General features: G+C 42.7%; 1 protein-coding gene across 2 annotated transcripts in view; it reads right to left on the bottom strand.

The window, feature by feature from the left end:
• Nucleotides 1-24474, bottom strand: part of LOC122927181 (limbic system-associated membrane protein-like) — a 56816-nt gene extending 32342 nt beyond the window's left edge. The window contains exons 1-2 of one of the 2 annotated variants that reach the window (XM_044278791.1): nt 24196-24474; nt 17747-17825 (exon numbers count right to left, since the gene is read on the bottom strand). In XM_044278791.1, coding sequence (XP_044134726.1) covers nt 17747-17798 — 52 coding nt within the window. In that variant the 5' untranslated portion in view covers nt 17799-17825; nt 24196-24474. The remainder of the gene's footprint in view (nt 1-17746; nt 17826-24195) is intronic. The other variant, XM_044278792.1, reaches the window with a different exon arrangement.
• Nucleotides 24475-25316: the final 842 nt, after the last annotated feature.

Raw genomic sequence — 25316 nt, 5'->3', positions numbered from 1 at the left:
TGCATTTAAAGTGAAAGGACTCTTAATATTTGTATTGATTGTTATAGCATTTAAAGTAAAATGTCTGAACCTAGTGTTACCATGCCACTGTTAGAGGATACAAAGATAGATAGAATAGAGGGAGAAGAGCAAGGTAACGTGTCTGAGTTAGAAGAGTCTGATGCAGCATTAGTCTTGCCTCAACAAATATAGCCCAAACAGGTGAACTAAGACGTTCATCACGTGCCATAAAACAGACCCCAAAGATACTGGAAAATTTGGAGCAAGAAGTGGAAATTGTACATTAAATGCATTCAAGGAAAGTTAAAACAAGAAAGTATAAAAGGGAACTTGAGTGATAGAGACGGTAGAAGAATCTGAATCAGAGCTTATGGCAGCATATGTCAACCTGTGGTTGCTTACGACACCTTCCCAGGATGTTGTAAGGAACATGTACACATGTACTGCAGTCACTAAAGATTTAGTAAAGCTCATGAGAGAACTTTTATCTGCAACTAATTATGATGAAGTTAAAGCAAGAAGTAGAATGAATGAGCTTTTTATGAGAGACAATGCTAGGTCCTTAGGGGGAACCACAATCTCAAGTGTGACTTCCTTCGCTAGCAGAAGTGCCACCCAGATATCAGAGTCCTCAAATACTTCTGCCAAAAGAAAGGAATTAGCTAAACAACTTGCTGTAAAAAAAAAGCAGAAATTGAGATGGAAGCTGCCATCGAGGCGCAGCACCAACGGATAGCTGAAATGGATGCACAACGCCATCAAATGGAATCTGAAAGGGATGCACAACGCCATCAAATGGAAGCTAAAATGGAGGCACAGCGCCATCAAATGGAAGCTGAAATCGAGGCACAGCGCCAACAGATGAAAAGTCTGGAAAGGCAGAAAGAAGTTAAGATCATAGAAGCCAGACTCAGAGTACACAAAGAGGATATGAATCAGAGTAGTCTTAGGATAAAATATGTGCTAAGTAAAGAAACAGACTCCTACTTTCCTCCATATGCCCAGGAGAATGGAAGGAAATCTCCAGTATGTAGTGAAGAAATAAGTTATTATTCTTCCATCCCTGCTCATAAAAAGAAAGAGAGGCCTAGTCCAGTGTTAGGAAAAAGGTGTGTGAATTTACCCTCTATCTCTACCGGAAAAGATGAAAAAAAGGACTCACCTAATTCAGAACTAAGTGAGAAAATAGAACCGGATGAGTCTATTCCTAGATGCCATGGCAATGCTCAGGAGAGTGTTACAACCATTGTCCCAGCAAGACCACAGAGAACAGTCCTAGCTAGACTTCCCGTTTCGGAACCCACTGTATTTTCAGGAGACGTACTGAAGTTCATAGAGTGGAAGGCAAGTTTTGAAATGATCATTGAGCATTATTGCTTCAGTCCAGTTGACAAGTTAATTTACCTTCAGAGATATGTTGGTGGAGAAGCCAAGGAAGTTCTTGAAGGTAACTTCTATAGAAAAGACAAAGAAGCCTACAAACAAGCTTGGGAAAAATTGAATGCAAGATATGGTCATCCTTTCTTAGTACAAAGAGCCTTTAGAGAGAAACTGAATAACTGGCCTAAAATAAGTCCTAAAGAACACTCAGACTCCAAAAGTATGGTGACTTCCTGCAAGCATGCAGCAATGCCATCCCACATGTTCAAGGACTGGAGGTACTGAACGACTATCTAGAAAACCACAGAATGCTAACTAAGCTACCTGAAGAAGTGGCTTCTAGATGGAATCGCCATGTGACTAAACAGTTAGATCTAAGTAAGAGCTTCCAAAGTTTTAAAAAGTTCTCTGAGTTTGTCAATGAGGAAGCACGGATAGCATGTAATCCAGTAACATTATCTTACATCTTAAAATCCTTAGAAGAAAGGCCGCAAGAGAGATAAGACTTGCAAGAGCAACCAGCTTTGCAACCAACACAGCAGCTAAAGGTCCAGATACCTACGAGAGCAAATTCAAAGTCACTACTGGGATCAGTAGAGAGACAGTACCGACAAATCTTCAGACTACTTTCAAGTGTATGTTCTGTGGAGAGAACCACTCTATACATAAGTGCCAACAATTGAAGGCAAAGTCCCCAGAAGAAAAGAAAACATTTGTGCTGGATAACCTACTGTGTTTCAGATGCCTAAGAAAAGTCCATGTTACTAAGGAGTGTAAGAAAAAGGCCACATTAAGTGTTTGCAAATGACACCATCCTACACCACTACATGAAGAAAGTCCAAAGAAAAATAAATCCTTAATACCTAAAGATACTGAGGAAGGAAAGAAAGTATAAGTATTCTCTTGCAGAATGAGGGATGGAGAAGCAATGGCACATCAATGGTTGTACCAGTGTGCATATTAAATCTTAAAAGGAGAAACAAGAAGGTATACGCCTGTGCGCTACTGGATGCCCAGAGTGATGTCACCCTCATTGATCAAGAAATCTGCAAGAAATTACAAGTGTCTACAGAACCAGTGACACTCAAACTCACCACAATAACAGGGAGAGACACATTAGTGAACAGTCAAAGGGTCAAAGGACTTCATTCAAATTGCACATTAGATCTACCTCCAGCTTATACAAAATACTATATACCTCTAGATCGAGATCGCATACCTACCTGTGAAACAGCCAATTAATGGGAACACCTATCTGTCATATCTCATGAAAATGTCCCTGCTGAAGGAGTTTGGTGTTGGACTGTTGATAGGCTACGATTGTCCTGAAGCCTTGGTACCACAAAAGGTAATCACAGGAGGAAAAGGTGAACCCTACGCTGTTCAAACTGATCTAGGATGGGGTGTTGTTGGAGGAAAACAGCAGATCACAAACTCAAGACAGGTGACAGGATTGTGTCATCGAATATCTGTCAAAGAGTTACCAACGGTAAGTCCAGCAAAAATAATCAAGATCCTTGAATCTGACTTTGCAGACATAAGTTCTAAAGTAAAGAGTGTATCTCAAGAAGACAAAGTTCGTACACATTCTAGAAGAAAGTATTCAGCAGAGTTAACAAGGTCATCTTGTAATGCCCTTACCTTTTAGAGAATTACCTCATCTGCCAAATAACAGAAATCTTGTCCTAGCAAGAGTAAAATGTTTGAAGAAAAAGATGGGAAGAGATCCCAAATTCAAGCAGGATTATTTGAAATTCATGGAAGGCATCCTTGAAGAAGGACATGCAGAGAAAGTTAATAACAAACCTAAAGAAGGAGAAGTGTGGCACATCCTACATCAAGGTGTTTACCACTCAAAGAAACCAGATAACATTAGAGTAGTATTTGATTGCTCAGCAAAGTACAATGGTGTTGCATTGAATGATCATCTACTAAAAGGACCAGATCTTACAAACACTCTGCCTGGAGTACTCTGTAGATTCAGAAAGTATCCCGTAGCGGTCATGTGTGACGTTGAAAAGATGTTCCACCAGTTTCATGTGAAGAATGAAGATAGAGACTTCCTGAGGTTTCTATGGTGGGAGGATGGAGATACAGATACAGAGCCAGCAGAATACAGAATGAAAGTACACTTGTTTGGAGCAGCATCATCTCTAGGTTGCGCCAATTATGGTATGAAGTACCTAGCTAATCAGAATGAAAAGGATTGTCCATCAGCAGCAAATTTTCAGAAGAATTTTTTTTATGTAGATGATGGTCTTATAAGTCTAGAGTCCACATAATCTGCAATCAAACTAGTGAAAGAAAGCCAAGAGTTATGCACAAGAGGAAACCTGCGCCTTCACAAATTCATCTCAAACAACAGAGAGGTACTGGAATCCATCAGTGACTTTGAACGTGCAGCAACAATGAAGAATGTAGATCTCAATTATGATCATCTTCCAGTTCAGAACGTACTAGGATTGGGATGGAATGTAGAGAGCGACAAGTTCTTCTTTGAAGTATCTATTGAAGAGAAAGTTGCAACTAGACAAACCATTCTTTCTGCAGTGGCTTCTATATTTGATCCATTGGGATTCTTGGCCCCAGTAATCCTCAGAGCAAAAGAAATACTGCAAGAATTATGCAGACAGAAGTTGGGATGGGATGAGCCCATACCTGAAAATTTGAGGCCAAGGTGGGAGAGTTGGATAAGAGGCTTGCAAAACTTGAGAGAAGTTCGGATAACCAGATGTTTTGTACCTCTTGATTTCGGAAAGTACAAGAAAATAGAACTTCATCACTTTTCAGATGCCAGTAGTTATGGTTATGGTCAGTGCTCCTACATCAGAGTAATAGGAGAAGAAAAGATACACTGTGCCCTGGTTGTGGGGAAGGCCAGAGTTGCACCTACCAGTAGTCAGACAATACCAAGACTTGAACTGACAGCAGCCGTTGTTTCAGCATCAGTAAGCAAGTTTCTGAGAGAAGAATTGGAATTAAAAATAGATGAAGAATATTTTTGGACAGACTCACAAGTTGTCCTAGGATACATAAACAACAAAGCTCGGAGATTCCATATCTTTGTCGCCAACAGAGTTGAGAAAATTCGGGAAAAAACAAATCCGGAACATTGGCATCACATTGACACAAAGCATAACCCAGCAGATCAAGCTTCAAGAGGACTAAATGTAACAGAATTGAAAAAGTCAAACTGGTTCACCGGTCCAGAGTTCCTTTGGGAAAAGGAAATCACGCCCAGTAAAGGTTACACAGAATTGTCTATGGGGGATCCAGAATTAAAAGTTGTACAAACATTGAGCACTGCTGCCAAGTGTCAAGATGACATACTTGAAAGACTAGCCAGATTCAAAATGGAATACAGTCATAAATGTAGTAAGCTTCCATTTTTTTCATTTATAGTAGGTATAATACTACTTTAATTTAGAATGATCCCCATTTCTCAGCTTTTTTGTTTGTATGTGTAATGTTGTGCAGCCATTATTTTTTTATCAACCATGTTTGCTTTATGGATATGCACCTGTGACTATGAATATGAATGTGCTAGTCTAAATTTTTTCAGTAATAACATAGACAGAGTCAGCCACAGTACTTCCATAGAACGGTACTCCACCAGTTATCACGTATCACAACAACACGTGTAGATGCATCGCCCCCATGACACAGGCAGCCACACTTACTCCGAAAAACAGACATTTACCCTGCTACTGGAGACAAAAGAAGGGCTCCCTAGTCATGTTATACCATTAGCCACCCCTTTTGCCAGAGGTATGGTCTAACAGACTGCCTGTCAGTATAACACTGACAGGCAGTGATTACTCAGAAAACCATGTTAAAGATCAGTAGGTCTCCAAAATGAAAGAAAAAAAAAATCAAAAGGAAGGCCTAATTTATCTCTATAGACAAAAAATATAAAAGTTACATCTCTTGTAATTAGGCAATGAAAAACAAAGAAATTCCTTTGGCCCATAGTCTAGGTCCTTAAGGGGTTAATTGTATCTGTTGCCTTAATTTCCTGTGTAATATCAGAGCCGGCTGTATGCAAACTAAAGAAAGTTAATACTGTGACGGTCACGTACACTACACACAGGGGGGAGGATAGTGACCACTGCGCTCTACCCTCACCCCTGGCCCTGCCTACTTGCCTCGCAAGTCCTAATGATAGGGGACAACTAGACGGCAGTCCCTAACTTAGGATACGTGCTGGGAAGACAGACAAGACAAATAACGGAACGTCAACGGACCGGGTCAATACCTAGAGAGCTACGCAGTACTAAGGAATGAGCAGAGAATAGTCAGGAAAAGCCGAGGTCAAATACCAGGAGAGAAACGAAGTACAACAGGAGTCCGCAAAGAATCGTCAGGTGGAAGCCGGGGTCAGGATACCAGGAGAGACTCGCAGTACAGGAGCAGCAGGCAAAGGATCGTCAGGGAACAGGATCAGGTAGTATTCAGTAGTCCAACAAAATGCCAGGAACCTAGAATTAACAGGCAACCTGTGGCCAGCAGGCTGCCTGAATTTATAGTGGGGTCTGAGGGTCATGTGACGTGGCCAGCGTCACATGACCGACAGACAGACAAGTCGAGCACCGAGTGATCAGCTCGGCGCTCAAGGCAGACCTAGGAGCAGGGAGCCTCCCAGCTAGCAAAGCCGCCCTGGGAATGAGGCCAAACACAGATCCTCGCTCCTGAAGCTAAGCAGCAGGTCTGCGGCTAATGGGAGACCGGGCCTTTGGCGCCCCGAGACAAATACATTGACACTGCACATCTGGTTTTATATAAAATTATTTCTATACCGCACAATACCGCAGAGCTGAACTTCACTTATAGTGCGCGCCCCTCAGAACTGAGACTCTGGTACTTTGATACCCCACCCAGAACTCACTGTAGGGCTGAATTGTACAATAACCAAATAGCTGCAGAAACGACATACATGAATCATACAATACTGGGAGAAAACAACACTCTGAAACACACTCACTAGTGGATGACAGGAACCGAATGCAGAAGGTCATGGATGGTGGAGATGATCCATCAATGGAATGGATGGAAGAGGTAGAGAGTAGATGAATGACAGTAAACAGGCAATATGGAACTGACCTGATCTAAACACTGCAAATCAGCCAGCAACAACACCACAAACACACTAAACACAGTGAAACTAGAGATCCCAGAACACACCGAAAGCACACTTGGCTAAAACAAGATACAACTGCCGAACCACAGATTCCATGATACAGAACAAAATATCTGAAAGTTAATTAATCAAGAAAACGCTATATCTGATACCTAAAATGGAATAAAACTTAATTAAAAAAGGCTCAACAGTTAGCAACTCCAGCCTAATCAATCAGGCGAAGCAAAGTGATAACCAGACCGAGATTCAGATGCAAGGGATCTACATAGCAACGAGCTAAACAAAGTTAGCAACTAGGTGAACATGAAGCAATAGAGAGACCCCTCTTGCTTATTACACTATTGAATATCAATGGCGCCTAAGAGCTTTAAAGTTGCACTGCTGCACTGCTCCCCACTTTGACCAGTGTCATAATCAGTATTGATCATTACTCTGAAACAGCTAATAGGTGGAAAAAATGAACTCATGACTGCACATTGAAGACGTGACTGCACATTGGAGGGGTTAATGATCCCAGTACCCAGGCATATTCATGTCATGTGCAATTACTTCCTCATCACGTACAGCACATTATTATATCTCAAGTAAACAACTCAGACTCTCACAAATGTCCCAATACATTTTATTCTCATGTATATGGACAATATATGACACTGTGGTAATTGTCTGACAGTGGACACTGTCAACCATATTATGTCTCCGTGGGATACGTTTTCTACCAACTGGTCACACATTGGGTCAACCATATCCATCTCTTAGCATTGCCTGTAGAATGAGAGACGCTAAGAAACATGCGCCCTAACTTAGAAGGTTATAATTTTTTTAAGCATGATGAGTGGTGACATCATTTGGGGAAGAAGTAGATAATTTCTCATCCTCACGTGGGTTACAGTAGAAATCTATTGAAATTTCAGTCTGAGTAAGTAACAAAAATAAAAATGTGAAGCTGGCCATACTGTACACTTTTTTCTGCCGACCCCCATACGCCTCAACAGATGGCCATGCTTGCAGGGGTTCTCAGAAGAAAAGGGGAATAAACCTCTGCCTGATGCCTCCTAAATCTTCTATCCCCAAGATCTGCACTTGAAAAAGAGTTGAGACAGCACCATAAACATTAAAGGGTCGTCCGGTTGACAAAATCAATGGGTTCAGCCAATGTTTGTCTAATGTCTATGGCCACCCTGAGACATGGAATAATGTACCTTTAGTGATACACCTTCCCGTCGAGTCTCTGGAAATACTTTTCAAATATACAATATTAGGTATCTCATAAAAACAACATTAACCTCCAAGTTCATCTAATATATACCGTAACTCAGACTGTAGTTTTGGCTGATATCACCTCAAACATTTAAAAGATCAATAAAAAACGAACCCCCACCTCTTTATAATGTCCAATTGGGCACTGATTGTCCGATCGTATCAAAAATAACAGATTATGACCGATTTTAAATTGAGCAATTATTCTTATGAAAATTGTACTGAAATATCAGAATTTTAGCTGCTTCCGGCCTTCCCTGGTGGTACTCTTTGCCGGCACCCTTGTGTACATATTTGTGCGATGTACAGTGTCTGGTTAGGAGCTCCATACAGTATGGTGCCCACATAATAGTATGATATATTAGCCAAATAATACAATACTCCCCTCACCATACAGTGCAGTAATTAATATACAGTAAAATGCCTGGTTGTCAGCACCACAATACTGTCATCAGGGCCGTCTTTAACAAGGGGCAAAAGGGGCCACTGCCCCGGGCCAAGTTGCTCCTGGGAGGCAGCTCCCTCTTGAGCCCTGCTAGCCACTGCCACGGGGGTCAGGCTGTCAGCTGCACAGGGGGGGGGGGGGGGGGTGCTGCCATGCCCGCCTGCACTCCAGGCAGCGAACTGTGAGAGCTGTGATTCTCTTAAGAGAAAGTACCTTAGATGACATCATCACCATGTGACCAGTAACCTAGCAATATTACTGGTCACATGGCTATGAGGTAATCAAAGGTCCTTTCTACCAGGAGTGTTGCTGCTTTTTTTGTGAAGATTACATCAGGAAAAGGTGACAGGGGCTGTTATGCTAATATACTGTAAGCTACTGTATACTGTGGGGTGCTGTATACTGTGAGGTGCTATACTGCTCTATGGTATACAATGGGGTGCTGTATACTGTGGTGCGCTATACTGCTCTACTGTATACTATGGAGTGCTGTATACTGTGGGGTGCTATACTGCTCTACTGTATACTGTGGGGTGCTATATATTGTAGGGTGCTATACGGCTCTACTGTATACTGTGGGGTGCTGTATACTGTGAGGTGCTGTATACTTGGGGGTGCTGTATACTATTGGGTGCTATATTGCTCTACTTTATACTGTGGGGTGCTGTATACTGTGGGGTGCTGTATACCATTGGGTTGCTGTATACTGTGGGGTGCTATACTGCTTTACTGTATACCTGGGGTGCTGTATACTGTGGGGTGCTATACTGCTCTACTGTATACTGTGGGGTGCTGTATACTGTGAGGTGCTGTATTCTGTATAGTTTGGGGTGCTGTATACTGTATACCGTGAGGTGCTGTATACTGTGGGGTGCTGTATATTGTGGAGTGCTATACTGCTCTACTGTATGCTATGGGGTGCTGTATACTGTGGGGGGCTGTATATTGTGGGGTGCTGTATAGTGTGGGGTGCTATACTGCTCTACTGTATACTGTGAGGTGCTGTATACTGTATAGTTTGGGGTGCTGTGTACTGTATACTGTGAGGTGCTGTATACTGTGTGGTGCTGTATATTGTGGCATGCTGTATATTGTGGGGTGCTCTACTGGTCTACTGTATACTGTGGGGTGCTGTATACTGCAGTGTGCTATACTGCTCTACTGCATACTGTGGGGTGCTGTATACTGCGGTGTGCTATACTACTCTACTGTATACTGTGGGGTGCTTGATACTGTGAGGTGCTATACTGCTCTACTATATACTGTGGGGGCTGTATACTGTATAGTATGGGGTGCTATATACTGTGGGGTGCTGTATACTGTGGGGTGCTGTATACTGTGGGGTGCTGTATACTGTGGGGTGCTGTATACTATAGGGTGCTGTATACTATAGGGTGCTATACTACATACTGCAGGGTGCTGTATACTATAGGGTGCTATACTGCATACTGTGGGGTGCTGTATACTATAGAGTGCTATACTGCATACTGTGGGGTTCTGCATACTATAGGGTACTATACTGAATATTGTGGGGTGCTGTATACTATAGGGTGCTATACTGCATACTGTGGGGTGCTGTATACTATAGGGTGCTATACTACATACTGTGGGGTGCTGTATACTATAGGGTGCTATACTGCATACTGTGGGGTGTTATACTATGTATTGCATATTGTGGGGTGCTGTATACTATAGGGTGCCATACTGCATACTGTGGGGTGCTATACTGTATGCTATAGGATGCTATACTTCATACTGTGGGGTGTTATGCTATGTATTGCACACTGTGGGGTGCTGTATACTATAGGGTGCTATACTGTATATTGTGAGTTGCTGTATACTATAGGGTGCTATACTGCATACTGTGGGGTGCTGTATACTATAGGGTGCTACACTGCATACTGTGGGTTGCTATATACTATAGGGTGCTATACTGCATACTGTGGGCTGCTGTATACTATAGGGTGCTATACTGCATACTGTGGGGTGCTGTATACTATAGGGTGCTATACTGCATACTGTGGGGTGCTGTATACAGTGGGGCTCTCTATACTGTATAGTGTGGGGTGCTATACTATATACTGCATGCTGTGGGTTGCTGTATACTATAGGGTGCTATACTGCATACTGTGGGTTGCTGTATACTATAGGGTGCTATACTGCATACTGTGGGGTGCTGTATACTATAGGGTGCTATACTGCATACTGTGGGATGCTGTATACAATAGGGTGCTATACTGCATTCTGTGGGGGTGATGTATACTGTAGCGTGCTATGCTGCATACTGTGGGGTGCACTGTAATGCTAGGGTGAGCCGAGCCCTGGTCTCCTTCCTGTAGAGCGGTGCCCACACCCAGCTGCCCAGAGCACTAATCCTTAGCCGCTGGAGTCTTCAGAACTGGAAGTATTTACAGCCATTCACTGTACTCTACCAGGTGTGTGGATTTTTTGTGTGTGTGTTGTGGTGGAGGGCGTGATTGCATGCTAAGGTGTAGGAAGGCGGGATGCAGGGGGCCCAAGTAAATTTTTGCCCAGGGTCCAATCAATATTAAAGACGGCCCTGACTGTTATGTAATGCTCCAATAATACCAACATACTGCAACACGCCAGACCTGCAGGGTATTAGCGATAGTGAGGTCACGGTATGGGCAATCGAGGGTTACTCACTTTTTTAAGGAGAACCCTGGGCATGCATGCAACAGTGAAAGAGAGGCAGACACTAGTTCCTCTGGGGCACACTCTGTAGATAGGGACCAGGCCTGATGGTGTGTGAGGTGCCCTGGATGTTGTAGGTGTTTTGCGTGCCTTAGGTAAGGTCCCTTTAAGGATCGTGACGCCAGTGCCTGTGACGGTGGCACACCGGTTTGCAGGAGGATTAAATGAGTACACAGTTGGTGAACCAAACGTTGCTTTACTTGAGGAAAACAGTCCAACTTTGTACATGTAGTTACAGAAGATGATAATGCAGTCCTTTACAGTTCCAAATGCACAGCAGGTTTATGTCACAGCAGGTTTCTATCTTGCAAGATACTTGGAGGGTATATAGTTAATGCTTTGCAGTGCAATGCTGCTCTATCCCCACAGCTATTCTAGCTGGCTGGATCCCAAGGCCCGGATGCCTAATTGCTGGCTTAAATCCTTGGTATAAAATCCTTCATCCAGTATTGGCACTTGCCTAGGTTACAATACCTTCTTTTCCTAGCTGTCTTCACTGCTGGATGGGAAGGTGGCTGCAGGCTTCTCCCTGGAGGTGTTGTCCTACAACTGGGGTAGCTCAACTGAGCTATCCTTAGCCTCAGGAGCTTCAGGCTGACTAGGTGACTCCTCTAGTCCCCTGGAATACACTCAGTCTCCAAGCAGGCTGTACTTCTTCTAGCCTTCTGGTGCAACTAGAAACCAGGACTATCTAGCTGCATGTCAGGAGGAGGCCCTCAGCATATCCTGGGCTGGTGCCTTCTCACTTCTGTCTCCACAGACTCCTGACTATGACCTAACCCCTCCCTGTCTGGACCTGGACATTTATACTAGGGGCTCCCTATCTCCCTCTAGTGTCTGGAATGTTAAATTACACCCAACTAGGCCTGATAAGCATATAACAGGGGGAACCAACATATGTAATACACACAGTAAATACATTACAATGCATGGATAGATATGATATCACTGTCCCTTGTGAGCAGAAGTAACACGCTACCCAATTGACCCTTGTGTAGTGCCCACTCCTACCTAGTGGGACACTACATACCCCCACGCTATGACGTTGCCCGTCCTCGGCGCAACATGAAAGGGGCCCTGCCCAGCTGGATACTGCACCTGTAATAGAAAAATAATGCAAAGCAGGAAAATACATCTACATTTGCAAAATACATTATATGTATACATCAGGCAGTTCCACTGGCTAAGGAGCAAGTTTGGTGAAAAGGGGAGTCGTTCTCTTCTCTCAGGATACTGTAAGGGAACAGGGGCGCTGACCTGGTGCAGCATATCAAGGATACCAGGATTAGTCCATAATAAGCAAATTGTCCATAATAAATGTAAAACATTAAATAACAATTCTTGGAGGCTCAAAGGATATAAATGAGTCCGTACCCAGGTTTCATCTTGTAACACATTCAGTGACAAGTATAATTTCGTATAAAGCAAGGCCGGAGGTATAAGATTCACAGAGGCTCACATACAGTGGAGTCCATCTCTGGGCGCATTTCTTTAAAATAGTAGCAAAATCTCAGAGGCTCATGTGCATTAGAGTCTATCCCTGGGCGCATTTCTTTTAATATTTACGTTGCATAATAAAAGTGACAGCACATAAAAATAGTCCACATTATTCAAATGGCACATATAAAAATAAGTGCTGCAATACCCTTAATCAACCTGAAAAGGGGGTGACAGGGTTAAAGGTGCAACATATAAAATAGGCACAACTGAGTTTTTCACTCTGAGAAAGCAGGCAGGAGGTCCTGTAGAACAATATGGCCTTGCTGCAATTGGTATTTCAGTGGCCAACCAGTACCACTGAGCCGTGGGTAACTGGCAGCAGCAACAGAGGGCCAAAACAACAAAGGACTCCTGTCCTGGAAGGGTTAATCCACTTTACTAGGGTCCCTTGGCAAAAGAAATGAAATAATGGCATGGCAGGCCAATTCACAAGGGCATATCATATCCACTTGGCATCACAGTGGTGCTCCCTGGCTCCATCTGTAGATTGGGCCTGAAATCAGAGTCAACAGGCGGATGTGCCCACAACACAGTATTGGGGGGCAACTGCAGCATGAACGGACCCCTAATAGGTATTGGCCCCATAGGCCTAGGGGTGATCACGGTTGCTGACCGCACCGGTGCAGGCATGACAATTGGAGGTTGCTGCACTGGCCTGGGTACCGCTGCTGCAAGCGGTCCGGTGGGTTCCTGGACAACTGGCTCTGCGCGTCGGTGCACAGCATAGGAGGACCTCACCGCAGGTGCTGACACTAAAGATGGCCGGCTGACAGGGGCAGGTACTCTCACCTCAGACCCGGACACGTCCGAGTCCTTAAGTCCGCTTTCTTTCAGGTCAGGTGGAGTCTGGATCCTGGCGGAGGCAATCTGGCGCAGCTCGCGCAATTTCTTCTTCAGCCGCACGATCTGGTCGTCCAGGCTTTCGGAGTCGGGATCGCTGTCCTCCGTTGTCGCCGCCGGAACTTGTGAAGTTGATGGCGCATCCTGCGTAGCCGCTGCAGGTTCAGGTGAGGCGTCCGCTTTCTGCCTTCTTCGGATGTTGTCCAGGGCAGCATGGAATCTCTCTGCATCTTCTAGTTCACGAATTGTTTTCTCCCTGCGAGGCAGCTCAGGTGAGGGCCATGGGCTTACCCTCTTCTCCACCACTGTAGGTTGCCAAAAGACGTTCGGGCCAATGAAGGGGCCCCGTTCTTGGAAGGCATGATGGGCCGGTTCTGGAGAGTGCACAGGTTCGCGCTCGCATGCCAGTACGGTCCTCATCGATTTCCCAGTCCTCCGATTTCTTTTTAGGACGAGACACGGCAGTGGCGTAGGGGCCTTGCAGGCTCTCAGCAGGGGTGAACTCGACTTCCTCTCCCTCGCGGAGGTTATGCAGATGCTCTGGGAGGTAACTCTGCTTGACGGACCTCCAATTCACATATAAGTCGCTGCCGGTAATATAGTCCTTAATAAAACCGAAGCCTCGGTCCTTGTCAAATGCCACAACCAACCCCATTCTCCTCTCCAGGCGGGGTTGGGTGTCAGTGTGGCGCTCATGAATGTTTTTTGCCAGTTCCTCATAGTAGATTTTAGTCTTAGTCGTTTTCTTTATTGCGGCCTCCCGGATCTCTGCCATCAATGCTGACCACTTGAATGAGGGCTGGAAAAAGTCTCTCCAGGAGCCATAATAGGTCTCCAGTTGCGTCCTCGGTGGCGGGCAGGTGGGTCTCTCCGGTCCCGGAGAGTAGGCCGTTGGAGCGTCCTCTTAATCTACACCAATAGTATCCATTTTTAACAGATCAGGCGCGGACATCCCAGCAGAGCAGTCTTCTCTCTTCAACATGCTTGATCCTTCTCTGGAGAGCGGCAGAGTGGCGCCAACAATCGCAGACAGATCCTCCCATTGCACTGGGAGGCCGCCCCCCAGGTACTCCAGTATGGGGGAGGCGGAGTCCATTTCTGCAGACATGCAAATGTCCAGACAGGGCGGTGGCGCGGACATATAGCCTTTTCCGCACTTTTCAGCAGAAGGCACCAATTTTTACCGCCAATTCAGTATGAAGATGACGCAGCAAACAAATCCAGACAATATTATCTTCACACCGCAAATTATTACAGTTCACTTTGGCCCAGCAATTTTCAATAAAGCAAATATGGCTTGGTCACTTGAAGGCAAATAATGGCACACAGTTTTTATATCCGCAATGGCGCAGGAATGATCGTATCCTGTTTGTGACGCCAATTTATGCAACACGCCAGACCTGCAGGGTATTAGCGACAGTGAGGTCACGGTATGGGCAATCGAGGGTTACTCACTTTTCTGAGGAGAACCCTGGGCAGGGATGCAACAGTGAAAGAGAGGCAGACACTAGTTCCTCTGGGGAACACTCTGTAGATAGGGACCAGACCTGATGGTGTGTGAGGTGCCCTGGATGTTGTAGGTGTTTTGAGTGCCTTAGATAAGGTTCTTTTAAGGATAGTTACAGAAGATGATAATGCAGTCCTTTACAGTTCCAAATGCACAGCAGGTTTATGTCACAGCAGGTTTCTATCTTGCAAGATACTTGGAGGGTATATAGTTAATGCTTTGCAGTGCAATGCTGCTCTATCCCCACAGCTATTCTAGCTGGCTGGATCCCAAGGCCCGGATGCCTAATTGCTGGCTTAAATCCTTGGTATAAAATCCTTCCTCCAGTATTGGCACTTGCCTAGGTTACAGTACCTTCTTTTCCTAGCTGTCTTCACTGCTGGATGGGAAAGGTGGCTGCAGGTTTCTCCCATGGAGGTGTTGTCCTACAACTGGGGTATCTCAACTGAGCTATCCTTAGCCTCAGGAGCTTCAGGCTGACTAGGTGACTCCTCTAGTCCCCTGGAATACACTCAGTCTCCAAGCAGGCTGTACTTCTTCTAGCCTTCTGGTGCAACTAGAAACCAGGACTATCCAGCTGCATGTCAGGAGGAGGCCCTCAGCATATCCTGGGCTGGTGCCTTCTCACTTCTGTCTCCACAGACTCCTGACTATGACCTAACCCCTCCCTGTCTGGGCCTGGACATTTATACTAGGGGCTCCCTATCTCCCTCTAGTGTCTGGAATGTTAAATTACACCCAACTAGGCCTGATAAGCATATAACAGGGGGAACCAACATATGTAATACACACAGTAAATACATTACAATGCATGGATAGATATGATATCACTGTCCCTTGTGAGCAGAAGTAACACGCTACCCAATTGACCCTTGTGTAGTGGCCACTCCTACCTAGTGGGACACTACAATACAGTAGTCAAATAACTGCTCCATGCACAAAATAATCTAATAACAGTGCTATATAATGTCTAAATAATGCCGCTATACAATTAAAAGGGTTTTTCAGGATTTTCATATTGATGTCCTATCTCAGGGAGGTCATCAATTTGAGATCAGCAGGGGTCTCACTCCCAAGACCCCGGGCGAACAGCTGTTTAAGGAACTTGCGGCGTTCACAGGATCTACGCTGAGTGCTGCACCCTCCTCACAGCTTATCAAGCACAGTGCCATCCATTGAACAGAGACTGTGAAAGGGGCTGAGTTGCGCGGGTGCCATTAACTTTAATGGCAGGCGAACCTGAAAAACCTTCAGCTGATATTTGCAGCCAAGAAATAATTACTAGAAGTGCACAAATAGTCCCACAACATGGACAGTGACATACCAGATGTATTATTCAAATTTGCGATCTCCATTAATTTTTTTTTTTCAATGCAAAATATCGGCAATATCATTTTCGCGTACGTGCATGCGCAAATGCACTCTACAATACCCAAATGCACTATAAAGAAAGTATATTGGTATATAACAAGTTTTTTTGGGGGGGGGGGGACTGGTATATCACACCAGTAGAAATTATTTGTTCCAATAACGCTTGTCCCTCTATATACCTGCAATATCGCAGCAGAACCGCACACAACTGCCGCACAATACAAATGCACTACAATATACTTTCTAACATAGAAAGTATATTATAACATTGTACAAGGAAGGCAATCCATTAGAATATACATAAAGATAAAACGTAACCTTTAATAATGTTACTATGAGGGTACATTCACACGTCCATAAGTGTTTTGCGGATTCGCAAAACACTGACACCGGCAATTTGCGGACCGCACATCGCCAGCACTATAATAGAAAATGCCTAATCTTGCGGACAAGAATAGGACATGTTCTATTTTTTGGCGGAAACGGAAGCACGGATGCGGAAGTGCGGATCCGCAAATGCGGATGCGGACAGCACATTCCAGCCCTATTGAAAATGAATGGGTCTGCACCTGTTCCGCAAAATTGCGGAACGGATGCGGACCCATTTTGCAGACGTGGTAGGCAATAACAAGTGCTCGGCGGCACTAAATCAGAAACCATGACACGCAAAGTTCGAACACGCAAAGTTCGCCGTGAAACGACCGCCGGGCGAACCACAAGGCCATCTCTAGCCAATAAATGTCTGATAGATGTGGGTCTCACCTGTGGAACCCCCTCCCACTAAAGTGAACGGAGAGCAAGCTACACTTGCATGGCCACCCTCCATTCATTGCTATGGGACATCTGAAAATAGTTGATCGCTGTTTCGGGTATTTTTGGAATTCCAATATTTGTGAAGGGAGGGTGGCCACTCTTGCCCTCCATTCACTGCTATGGGACTTTGGAAAATAGCCGAGTGTATGCTTCAGTGAATGGAGAGCGGGCCATGCATATGGGTGCTCTCCATTCACCGAGATAGTAGAGGGTCCCAGAGGTGGGACCTCCACCTATCAGGCCAGGATATGTCATAAATGTCCCAGATGGAAATATCTCTTTAATCTGTCAACAAACAAGGGCTGGAGGACCATATAACGAGCCCAGCTCCCAGCATCTCTCCCTTCAAGCAGACTTTTTGGCTCTAAGCGACACAAATACTTGAGCTAAGAATAGTTTCGTTTCATGAATAACCCAGCAGATTATCTAAAAACTGAAACATAACGAATTGTCAATCCCCAGAGCTCAAACCTGATTTCACTGCATTAAAATGTTCATATCCCACAGATGTTCATGAAGATAAGGTATGGCGTGCTGTTTGACAAGGTTTTCACACGAGGAAACTGATGCTCCTTATTTTACCATCAAGCAGAATCTGAAGACCAGCACTTGGTCAGGAAGAGAAGAACCTCATAGAGAACCACCAGCTCTCCATCACAACCATCCTGCCAAACAACACCCCGTATCTCAGCTTCCTGAACTCCCCCATCACTTGCATTGATAGCTACCATTTGAAGCATGAAGTGCCAAATAGAGTGAAAATGAAGGGGAAACTTACCCAAAACACACCATATTCTGAAGACCAGCGCGAGGATGGAGAGGAGCTTCATTGGACAGCGGTGTGAATCTCAGTGCGGCTGTAGGGTTTAGAAAGAAAGAATTTCTGCTGCTGTCTGACTCTTACAGACTTTGACAAAACAATAGATGGAAGGAAGTCGGCTGGTGTGAGATGCACTGATGGGTTTTTTTTTCCCTGAGACTTTCAGATTGTTTTATTGCTGAGTAGAGTGCGAGAAACATCTACAAATGGTGCAGAAAAGGGCGGTATCATAAGACACTACGGAAAACCTTGAGGGTGCTAAAGCTGGAGGTCTTAAGACATATTTTAATCTTTATGTAAAGAGGGATGGAGCTCGCTATGTAAAGAGAACTCAAAGGGTCCTCACATTTAAAGGGTGTACATACTTTTGCAAAGCCATATTTTATTACTCTAGTGCATATACAACAAAAAATGAGGCAACTGTGATTATGATAAAATTGTTTAGCTTTGTGTACACAGCCCTTATGAAGATGTGGATGTCTCTTCAAGTGTTTCTTCTTAAGGGTTTAACCCATGACGGCAACTTATCCCCTATCCACAAGATAATCCAATCGTTGGGGCCCCCAACAATTGCAAGAACGAGGGCCCGTGCTCCCCACATGTCTGCCGCTCCATTCAACTCTGTAGGATTACCTGAGGTACCTGAACACAGCTGAATGGAGCTGCAGCTATCACCACTCCATTCAAACAGGGGAGCATGGGCCCCCTAGTTGCGGGAGCCCCAGGATTCAGATCTCCACCGATCAGACACTTATCCACTATTTAGTTGATAGGGGATAAGTTGTCTTTCCTAGGACAAACCCTTTATATAGCATCTGGAGGTTAGTGATAAGATGAAAGAGAGGGAATGGAACAACACGGGACCGCAGAAACAGACCACACATAGCATTAATGTGTCGTCTGTAATTATGGAGATGCATAGGTTTGCATAGGAGATGTATACAAAAAACATATTTTTTATAATGAAGACAGTGGGGGAGATTTATTATAACTCTATGCCAGTTTTCTGGTGTGGAACAGTTGCAAACTTTTGCAAAAGTTTATGACTTTCATCCTTTTCCTCTCTACTTTTCTAAAAAAAAAGTAGGTGGAGCATAGGCAGGAGGAGGCATGCTGCGGGCAAACTCTCTGCGGGCAACTCATCTACCGTAATAACATGTGCGCCAGAAAACTGGAGAACATTACACCAAAAATCTACTCCAGCTCCAATAGATTTCCATTCTGCTGCGCTAGATTCAGAAGAGACATGTTCCTCTGTATTTGTATACTGATGAGCGACATAAGCAATATTCAAATTCGCAATATTTTGCAAATTTTTGGCCGAATATTCGCCATAAATTCACAAATTCGAGAATTTGTGATCTCCAGTCATTGTTTACTTGATTGCGAAAAGCTACAATATAATATATATTTGCGATAAATTTATGCTAAATTAATACGAATATATAGCACTATATTCTAAATATTTGTGAATTCTCAAAGTGGCGATATTTGCGATTAAAATTCGCAATTCGAATATTAATGCTCAACACTATATTTGTATCTCACACCAGCGCAGGACAAATTAAGACATGCGTACACTACACCAGTCCTACTAAATCTCCATGAATATGTAAATATGGAAATGTCTTGTTCTTTTAGACACATATGATTTCAAAATGTATGTGTCTAACATAAATGCCATATTGACTAAGGTGATGGCACCAAGACCTTGTCATGAAAAAAAGTAATACGAGGAAATACAGGTGCCGTGGCCAGGTTATGGGGGCCCCAACGCTGAGATGTCACCTTGTGTTGCTACTTTCCAGAAGGGAAGGGAAGGCATGGTGCACCCCAATGGGAAATAAGTCCAGAGAGTCAGGGTCTGCAGTAAACCAGGGTACTTCTTTACTGGATGAGCTCAAGTGCAGAACAATACAGGCAATACACCGAGCTAGCTTCTCTAGTCTACTCCCAGGCAGAATAAGTTTTGATGCTGAGGAAAGGCCTGAGCTAACTGTCCCTCTCTCTCTCAGAAGGCTGGTACCCTGGCCAAAGGCTGGTGACCAGCAGTGTTATATGGAGTAATAGGAGGAGATATAATATGGAGTAATAGGAGGAGATATAGGAGAGCTTATATGGAGTAATAGGAGAAGATATAGGAGAGGTTATATGGAGTAATAAGAGAAGATATAGGAGAGGTTATATGGAGCAATAGGAGGAGATATAGGGGAGGTTATATGGAGTAATAAGAGGAGATATAGGAGAGGTTATATGGAGTAATAGGAGAAGATATAGGAGAGGTTATATGGAGTAATAAGAGAAGATATAGGAGAGGTTATATGGAGTAATAGGAGGAGATATAGGAGAGGTTATATGGAGTAATAGGAGGAGATATAGGAGAGGTTATATGGAGTAATAGGAGGAGATATAGAAGAGGTTATATGGAGTAATAGGAGGAGAAATAGAAGATGTTATATGGAGTAATAGGAGGAGATATAGGAGAGGTTATATGGAGTAATAGGAGGAGATATAGGAGAGGATATATGGGGTAATAGGAGGAGATATTGGAGAGGTTATATGGAATAATAGGAGGAGATATAGAAGAGGTTATATGGGGTAATAGGAGGAGATATAGGAGAGGTTATATGGAGTTATAGGAGGAGATATAGGAGAGGTTATATGGAGTTATAGGAGGAGATATATAAAAGGTTATGTGGAGTAATAGTAGGAGATATAGGAGAGGTTATATGGAGTAATAGGAGGAGATATAGGAGAGGATATATGAAGAAATAGGAGGAGATATAAATTAGGTTATGTGGATTAATAGAAGGAGATATAGGAGAGGTTATATGGAGTTATAGGAGGCGATATTGGAAAGATTATATGGAGTAATAGGAGGAGATATAGGAGAGGTTATATGGAGTTATAGGAGGAGATATTGGAAAGGTTATATGGAGTAAAGGAGGAGATATAAAAGATGACATATGGCGTAATAGGAGAAGATATAGGAGAGGATATATGGAGTAATTGCAGGATATATAGGCGATGATATATGGAGCAATAAGAGGAGATAGAGTAGAGGTTATATTGAGCTATAGGAGGGGATATAGGATAGGTTATGTGGAGTAATAGGAGGAGATATAGGAGAGGTTATATGGAGTAATAGGGTGAGATATAGGAGAGGTTATGTGGAGTAATAGGAGGAGATATAGGAGAGGTTATATGGAGTAATAGGAGGAGATATAGGAGAGGTTATATGGAGTAATAGGAGGAGATATAGAAGAGGATATATGGGGTAATAGGAGGAGATATTGGAGAGGTTATATGGAATAATAGGAGGAGATATAGAAGAGGTTATATGGAGTAATAGGAGGAGATATAGGAGAGGTTATATGGAGTAATAGGAGGAGATATAGAAGAGGTTATATGGAGTAATAGGAGGAGAAATAGAAGATGTTATATGGAGTAATAGGAGGAGATATAGGAGAGGTTATATGGAGTAATAGGAGGAGATATAGGAGAGGATATATGGGGTAATAGGAGGAGATATTGGAGATGTTATATGGAATAATAGGAGGAGATATAGAAGAGGTTATATGGGGTAATAGGTGGAGATATAGGAGAGGTTATATGGAGTTATAGGAGGAGATATAGGAGAGGTTATATGGAGTTATAGGAGGAGATATATAAAAGGTTATGTGGAGTAATAGTAGGAGATATAGGAGAGGTTATATGGAGTAATAGGAGGAGATATAGGAGAGGTTATATGGAGTAATAGGAGGAGATATAGGAGAGGATATATGAAGAAATAGGAGGAGATATAAATTAGGTTATGTGGATTAATAGAAGGAGATATAGGAGAGGTTATATGGAGTTATAGGAGGAGATATTGGAAAGGTTATATGGAGTAATAGGAGGAGATATAGGAGAGGTTATATGGAGTTATAGGAGGAGATATTGGAAAGGTTATATGGAGTAATAGGAGGAGATATAAAAGATGACATATGGCGTAATAGGAGAAGATATAGGAGAGGATATATGGAGTAATTGCAGGATATATAGGCGAGGATATATGGAGCAATAAGAGGAGATAGAGTAGAGGTTATATTGAGCTATAGGAGGGGATATAGGATAGGTTATGTGGAGTAATAGGAGGAGATATAGGAGAGGTTATATGGAGTAATAGGGTGAGATATAGGAGAGGTTATGTGGAGTAATAGTAGGAGATATAGGAGAGGTTATATGGAGTAATAGGGTGAGATATAGGATAGGTTATGTGGAGTAATAGGAGGAGAAATAAGAGAGTTTATATAAGAGTAATATAAGGAGATATAGGATAGAGAGAAAAAGGTCCAGCTTGGTTAAAAATATTACCTTTATTTTTCAGTGCAAATAAAAGCTTTCTCTATTTCAAGTAACGCTGTGGTTCTCGGCGTGGTCTGTGCTTGGTGTGACGGGGTTTGAGCACACCTATACTACCTCTCTGCTCACCCAAGATATAGGAGAGGTTATATGGAGTAATAGGAGGAGATATAGGAGAGGTTATATGGAGTAATAGGAGAAGATATAGGAGAGGATATATGGAGTAATAGGAGCAGATATAGGAGAGGATATATGGAGTAAAGGAGGAGATATAGGAGAGGATATATGGAGCAATAGGAGGAGATATAGGAGAGGATATATGGAGTAATAGGAGAGGATATATGGAGTAATAGGAGAAGATATAGGAGAGGATATATGGAGTAAAGGAGGAAATATAGGAAAGGTTATATAGAGTAATAGGAGGCGATATAGGAGAGTTTATATAGAGTAATAGGAGGAGATGTAGGTGAGGATATTCGGAGTAATAGAGTAATATAAGGAGATATAGGAGAGGATATATGGAGTTATAGGAGGAGATATAGGAGTTGTTATATGGAGTAATAGGAAGAGATATAGGAGAGGTTTTATGAAATAAGATGAGGAGATATAGTAGAGGATATATGGAGTAATAGGAGGAGATATAGAAGAGGTTATATGGAGTAATAGGAGGAGATATAGGAGAGGTTATATGGAGTAATTGGAGGAAATATAGGAGAGGTTATATGGAGTAATAGGATGAGATATAGGCAAGGTTATATGGAGTAATAGGAAGAGATATAGGTGAGGTTATATAGAGTAATAGGAGGAGATATAAGAGAGGTTATATGGAGTAATAGGAGAGGTTATATGGAGTAATAGGAGGAGATATAGGAGTTGTTATATGGAGTAGAAGGAGGAGATATAGGATAGGTTATATGGAGTAATAGTAGAAGATATAGGAGAGATTATATGTATAATAGAAGGAGATATAGTAGAGGTAAATGGAGTAATAGGAGTAGATATAGGCGATGTTATATGGAGTAATATGAAATAATAGGAGGAGATATACGAGAGGATATACAGAGTAATAGGAGGATATATAGGAGAGGATATATGGAGTAATAGGAGGAAATATAGGAGAGGTTATAGGAGGAGATATAGGATAGGTTATATGGATTAATAGGAGGAGATATATACGAGAGGTTATACAGAATTATAAAAGGAGATATAGGATAGATTATGTGGAGTAAAATGGAGATATAGGAAAGGTTATATGGAGTAATAGGAGGACATATAGGAGAAAGTATATGGAGTAATAGGAGGGGATATATGGAGCAATAGGAGAAGATATAGGAGAGGATATATGGATGAATAGGAGGGGATATAGAAGAGATTATATAGAGTAATATATGGAGCAATGCAGGGGAATATAGGAGAGGATATATGGAGTAAAAGGAGGAGATATAGGAGAGGTTATTTGGAGTAATAGAAGGAAATTTAGGAGAGGATATATGGATTTAAAGGGGGAGATACAGGAAATTATATAAGGAGTAATAGGAGGAGAGATAGGATAGGTTATATAGAGTAATAGGAGGAGAGATAGGAGAGGTTATATGGAGTAATAGGAGGAGATATAGGAGAGGTTATATGGAGTAATAGGAGGAGATATAGGAGAGGTTATATGGAATAATAGGAGGAGATATAGGAGAGGTTATATGGAGTAATAGGAGGAGATATAGGAGAGGTTATATGGAGTAATAGGAGATATAGGAGAGGATATATGGAGTAATAGGAGGAGATATAGGAGAGGTTATATGGAGTAATAGGAGAAGAGGTTATTTGGAATAATAAGAGGAGAGGGTATATGGAGTAATAGACATTTATGTGGAGTAGTATGAGCAGTTTTATAAGAAAATAGAAGACATTTTGTAATGTATGAGGCAAAGAAATGTGAAGGAGTTCTAGAGGGATATGCAGTCAGATAGTTGAGGACATAACGCATGGAGTACTAGGTGTGCTGTAGAGTATATAGACGATGATAGTGGAAAGCTTAGGCTTATAGTTAGAAGATGTGCGTTATCTACCTTGTTCCCGGAATCTATTAGACATGCCGTAGTTTCCTCGTCTTGGAGTCTTATGAAATCCCAAGCAGCGCAGGCAAGGAACACTTGGCAGATGTTTATAATTTTCCCAGCGTCCTAGGTTCCCAGCAGAGTTTATTTCTGCATCCCCCACATGAACCTTGTCTTATTTACAGTGGCATCCATCTCTGCAGAGGAGGCTCCGGACCGAGACTTCTTACCTCTTATCGGCTGCTTCTAGATGCTTATTAGCAGAAAATCTAAAAACAGGAAGCCATGTATAATACTTCTCGCTGCATTGCTTCCTTTCTGAATCGGGTGCTTTTTTATGATGTAATTATGTAATAGGCCATAATACTGCTGACTGAATCCAGCTGTGTGTACAAGTGCAAAAGATCATGCAGAACTCATGGAGTCCCTCTCTTTTTCCCTTTTCCAGCCATGTTGGCATGATGGGCCGGCCTTATGTTGGTGTGTGATTGGGCATATTCTATTTATGGTGTACTATATGGTGCCAATTAAAACTATCACAATTCTTAGTTTTTGTTTTTATTATAAAGTTGGATTTCTACATTGATTACAAAGAAAATTTGATTGGATTGTTATCTAAGTCACATTTATAGAAAAATACAATCTAGCTATTCGTTTAGCTAGATTAGGGAAACCTTCAATTATAGGCTGCTAGCTGTAAGCTGTCCAGGCATTCTGGGAGTTGTAGTTTTGCAACAGCTCTAGGGCCGCAGGTTACGCATTTCTAATCTAGCTAAACAATAGCACACAGCTGTACTGTTCATGTCTTTTATTGAGCACATAGGTCCTGATTTACCATGCCTTCACTCCAGAATTTTAGCTTCAAAAAGTCGCTAAATTTGGCTTTTGCAACTTTTCCACTCACTTCTGCAAAAATGTTGCTACTTTTTGCATTTTTACACCATTCGCTTAAGTTTTGTAATGTGAGTGGAAAAGTGGACACGAAGAGCTATTTTAATGAGCTTCACTCCAAATTTAACATTGACACTTTATTTTTTAAAAAAATCACAAAAAAGTCTCAATCTCACTCCAGGAGGAGGGTGGAGTAGGAAAACCGGAGTAGTTTTTCTAGACAAAACTGTTAGGTTTAAGAA

This window comes from Bufo gargarizans, chromosome 2 (assembly GCF_014858855.1).
Source record: "Bufo gargarizans isolate SCDJY-AF-19 chromosome 2, ASM1485885v1, whole genome shotgun sequence".
Classification (NCBI taxonomy): Eukaryota; Metazoa; Chordata; class Amphibia; order Anura; family Bufonidae; genus Bufo; species Bufo gargarizans.
This window is presented reverse-complemented; position numbering and strand designations above follow the sequence as displayed.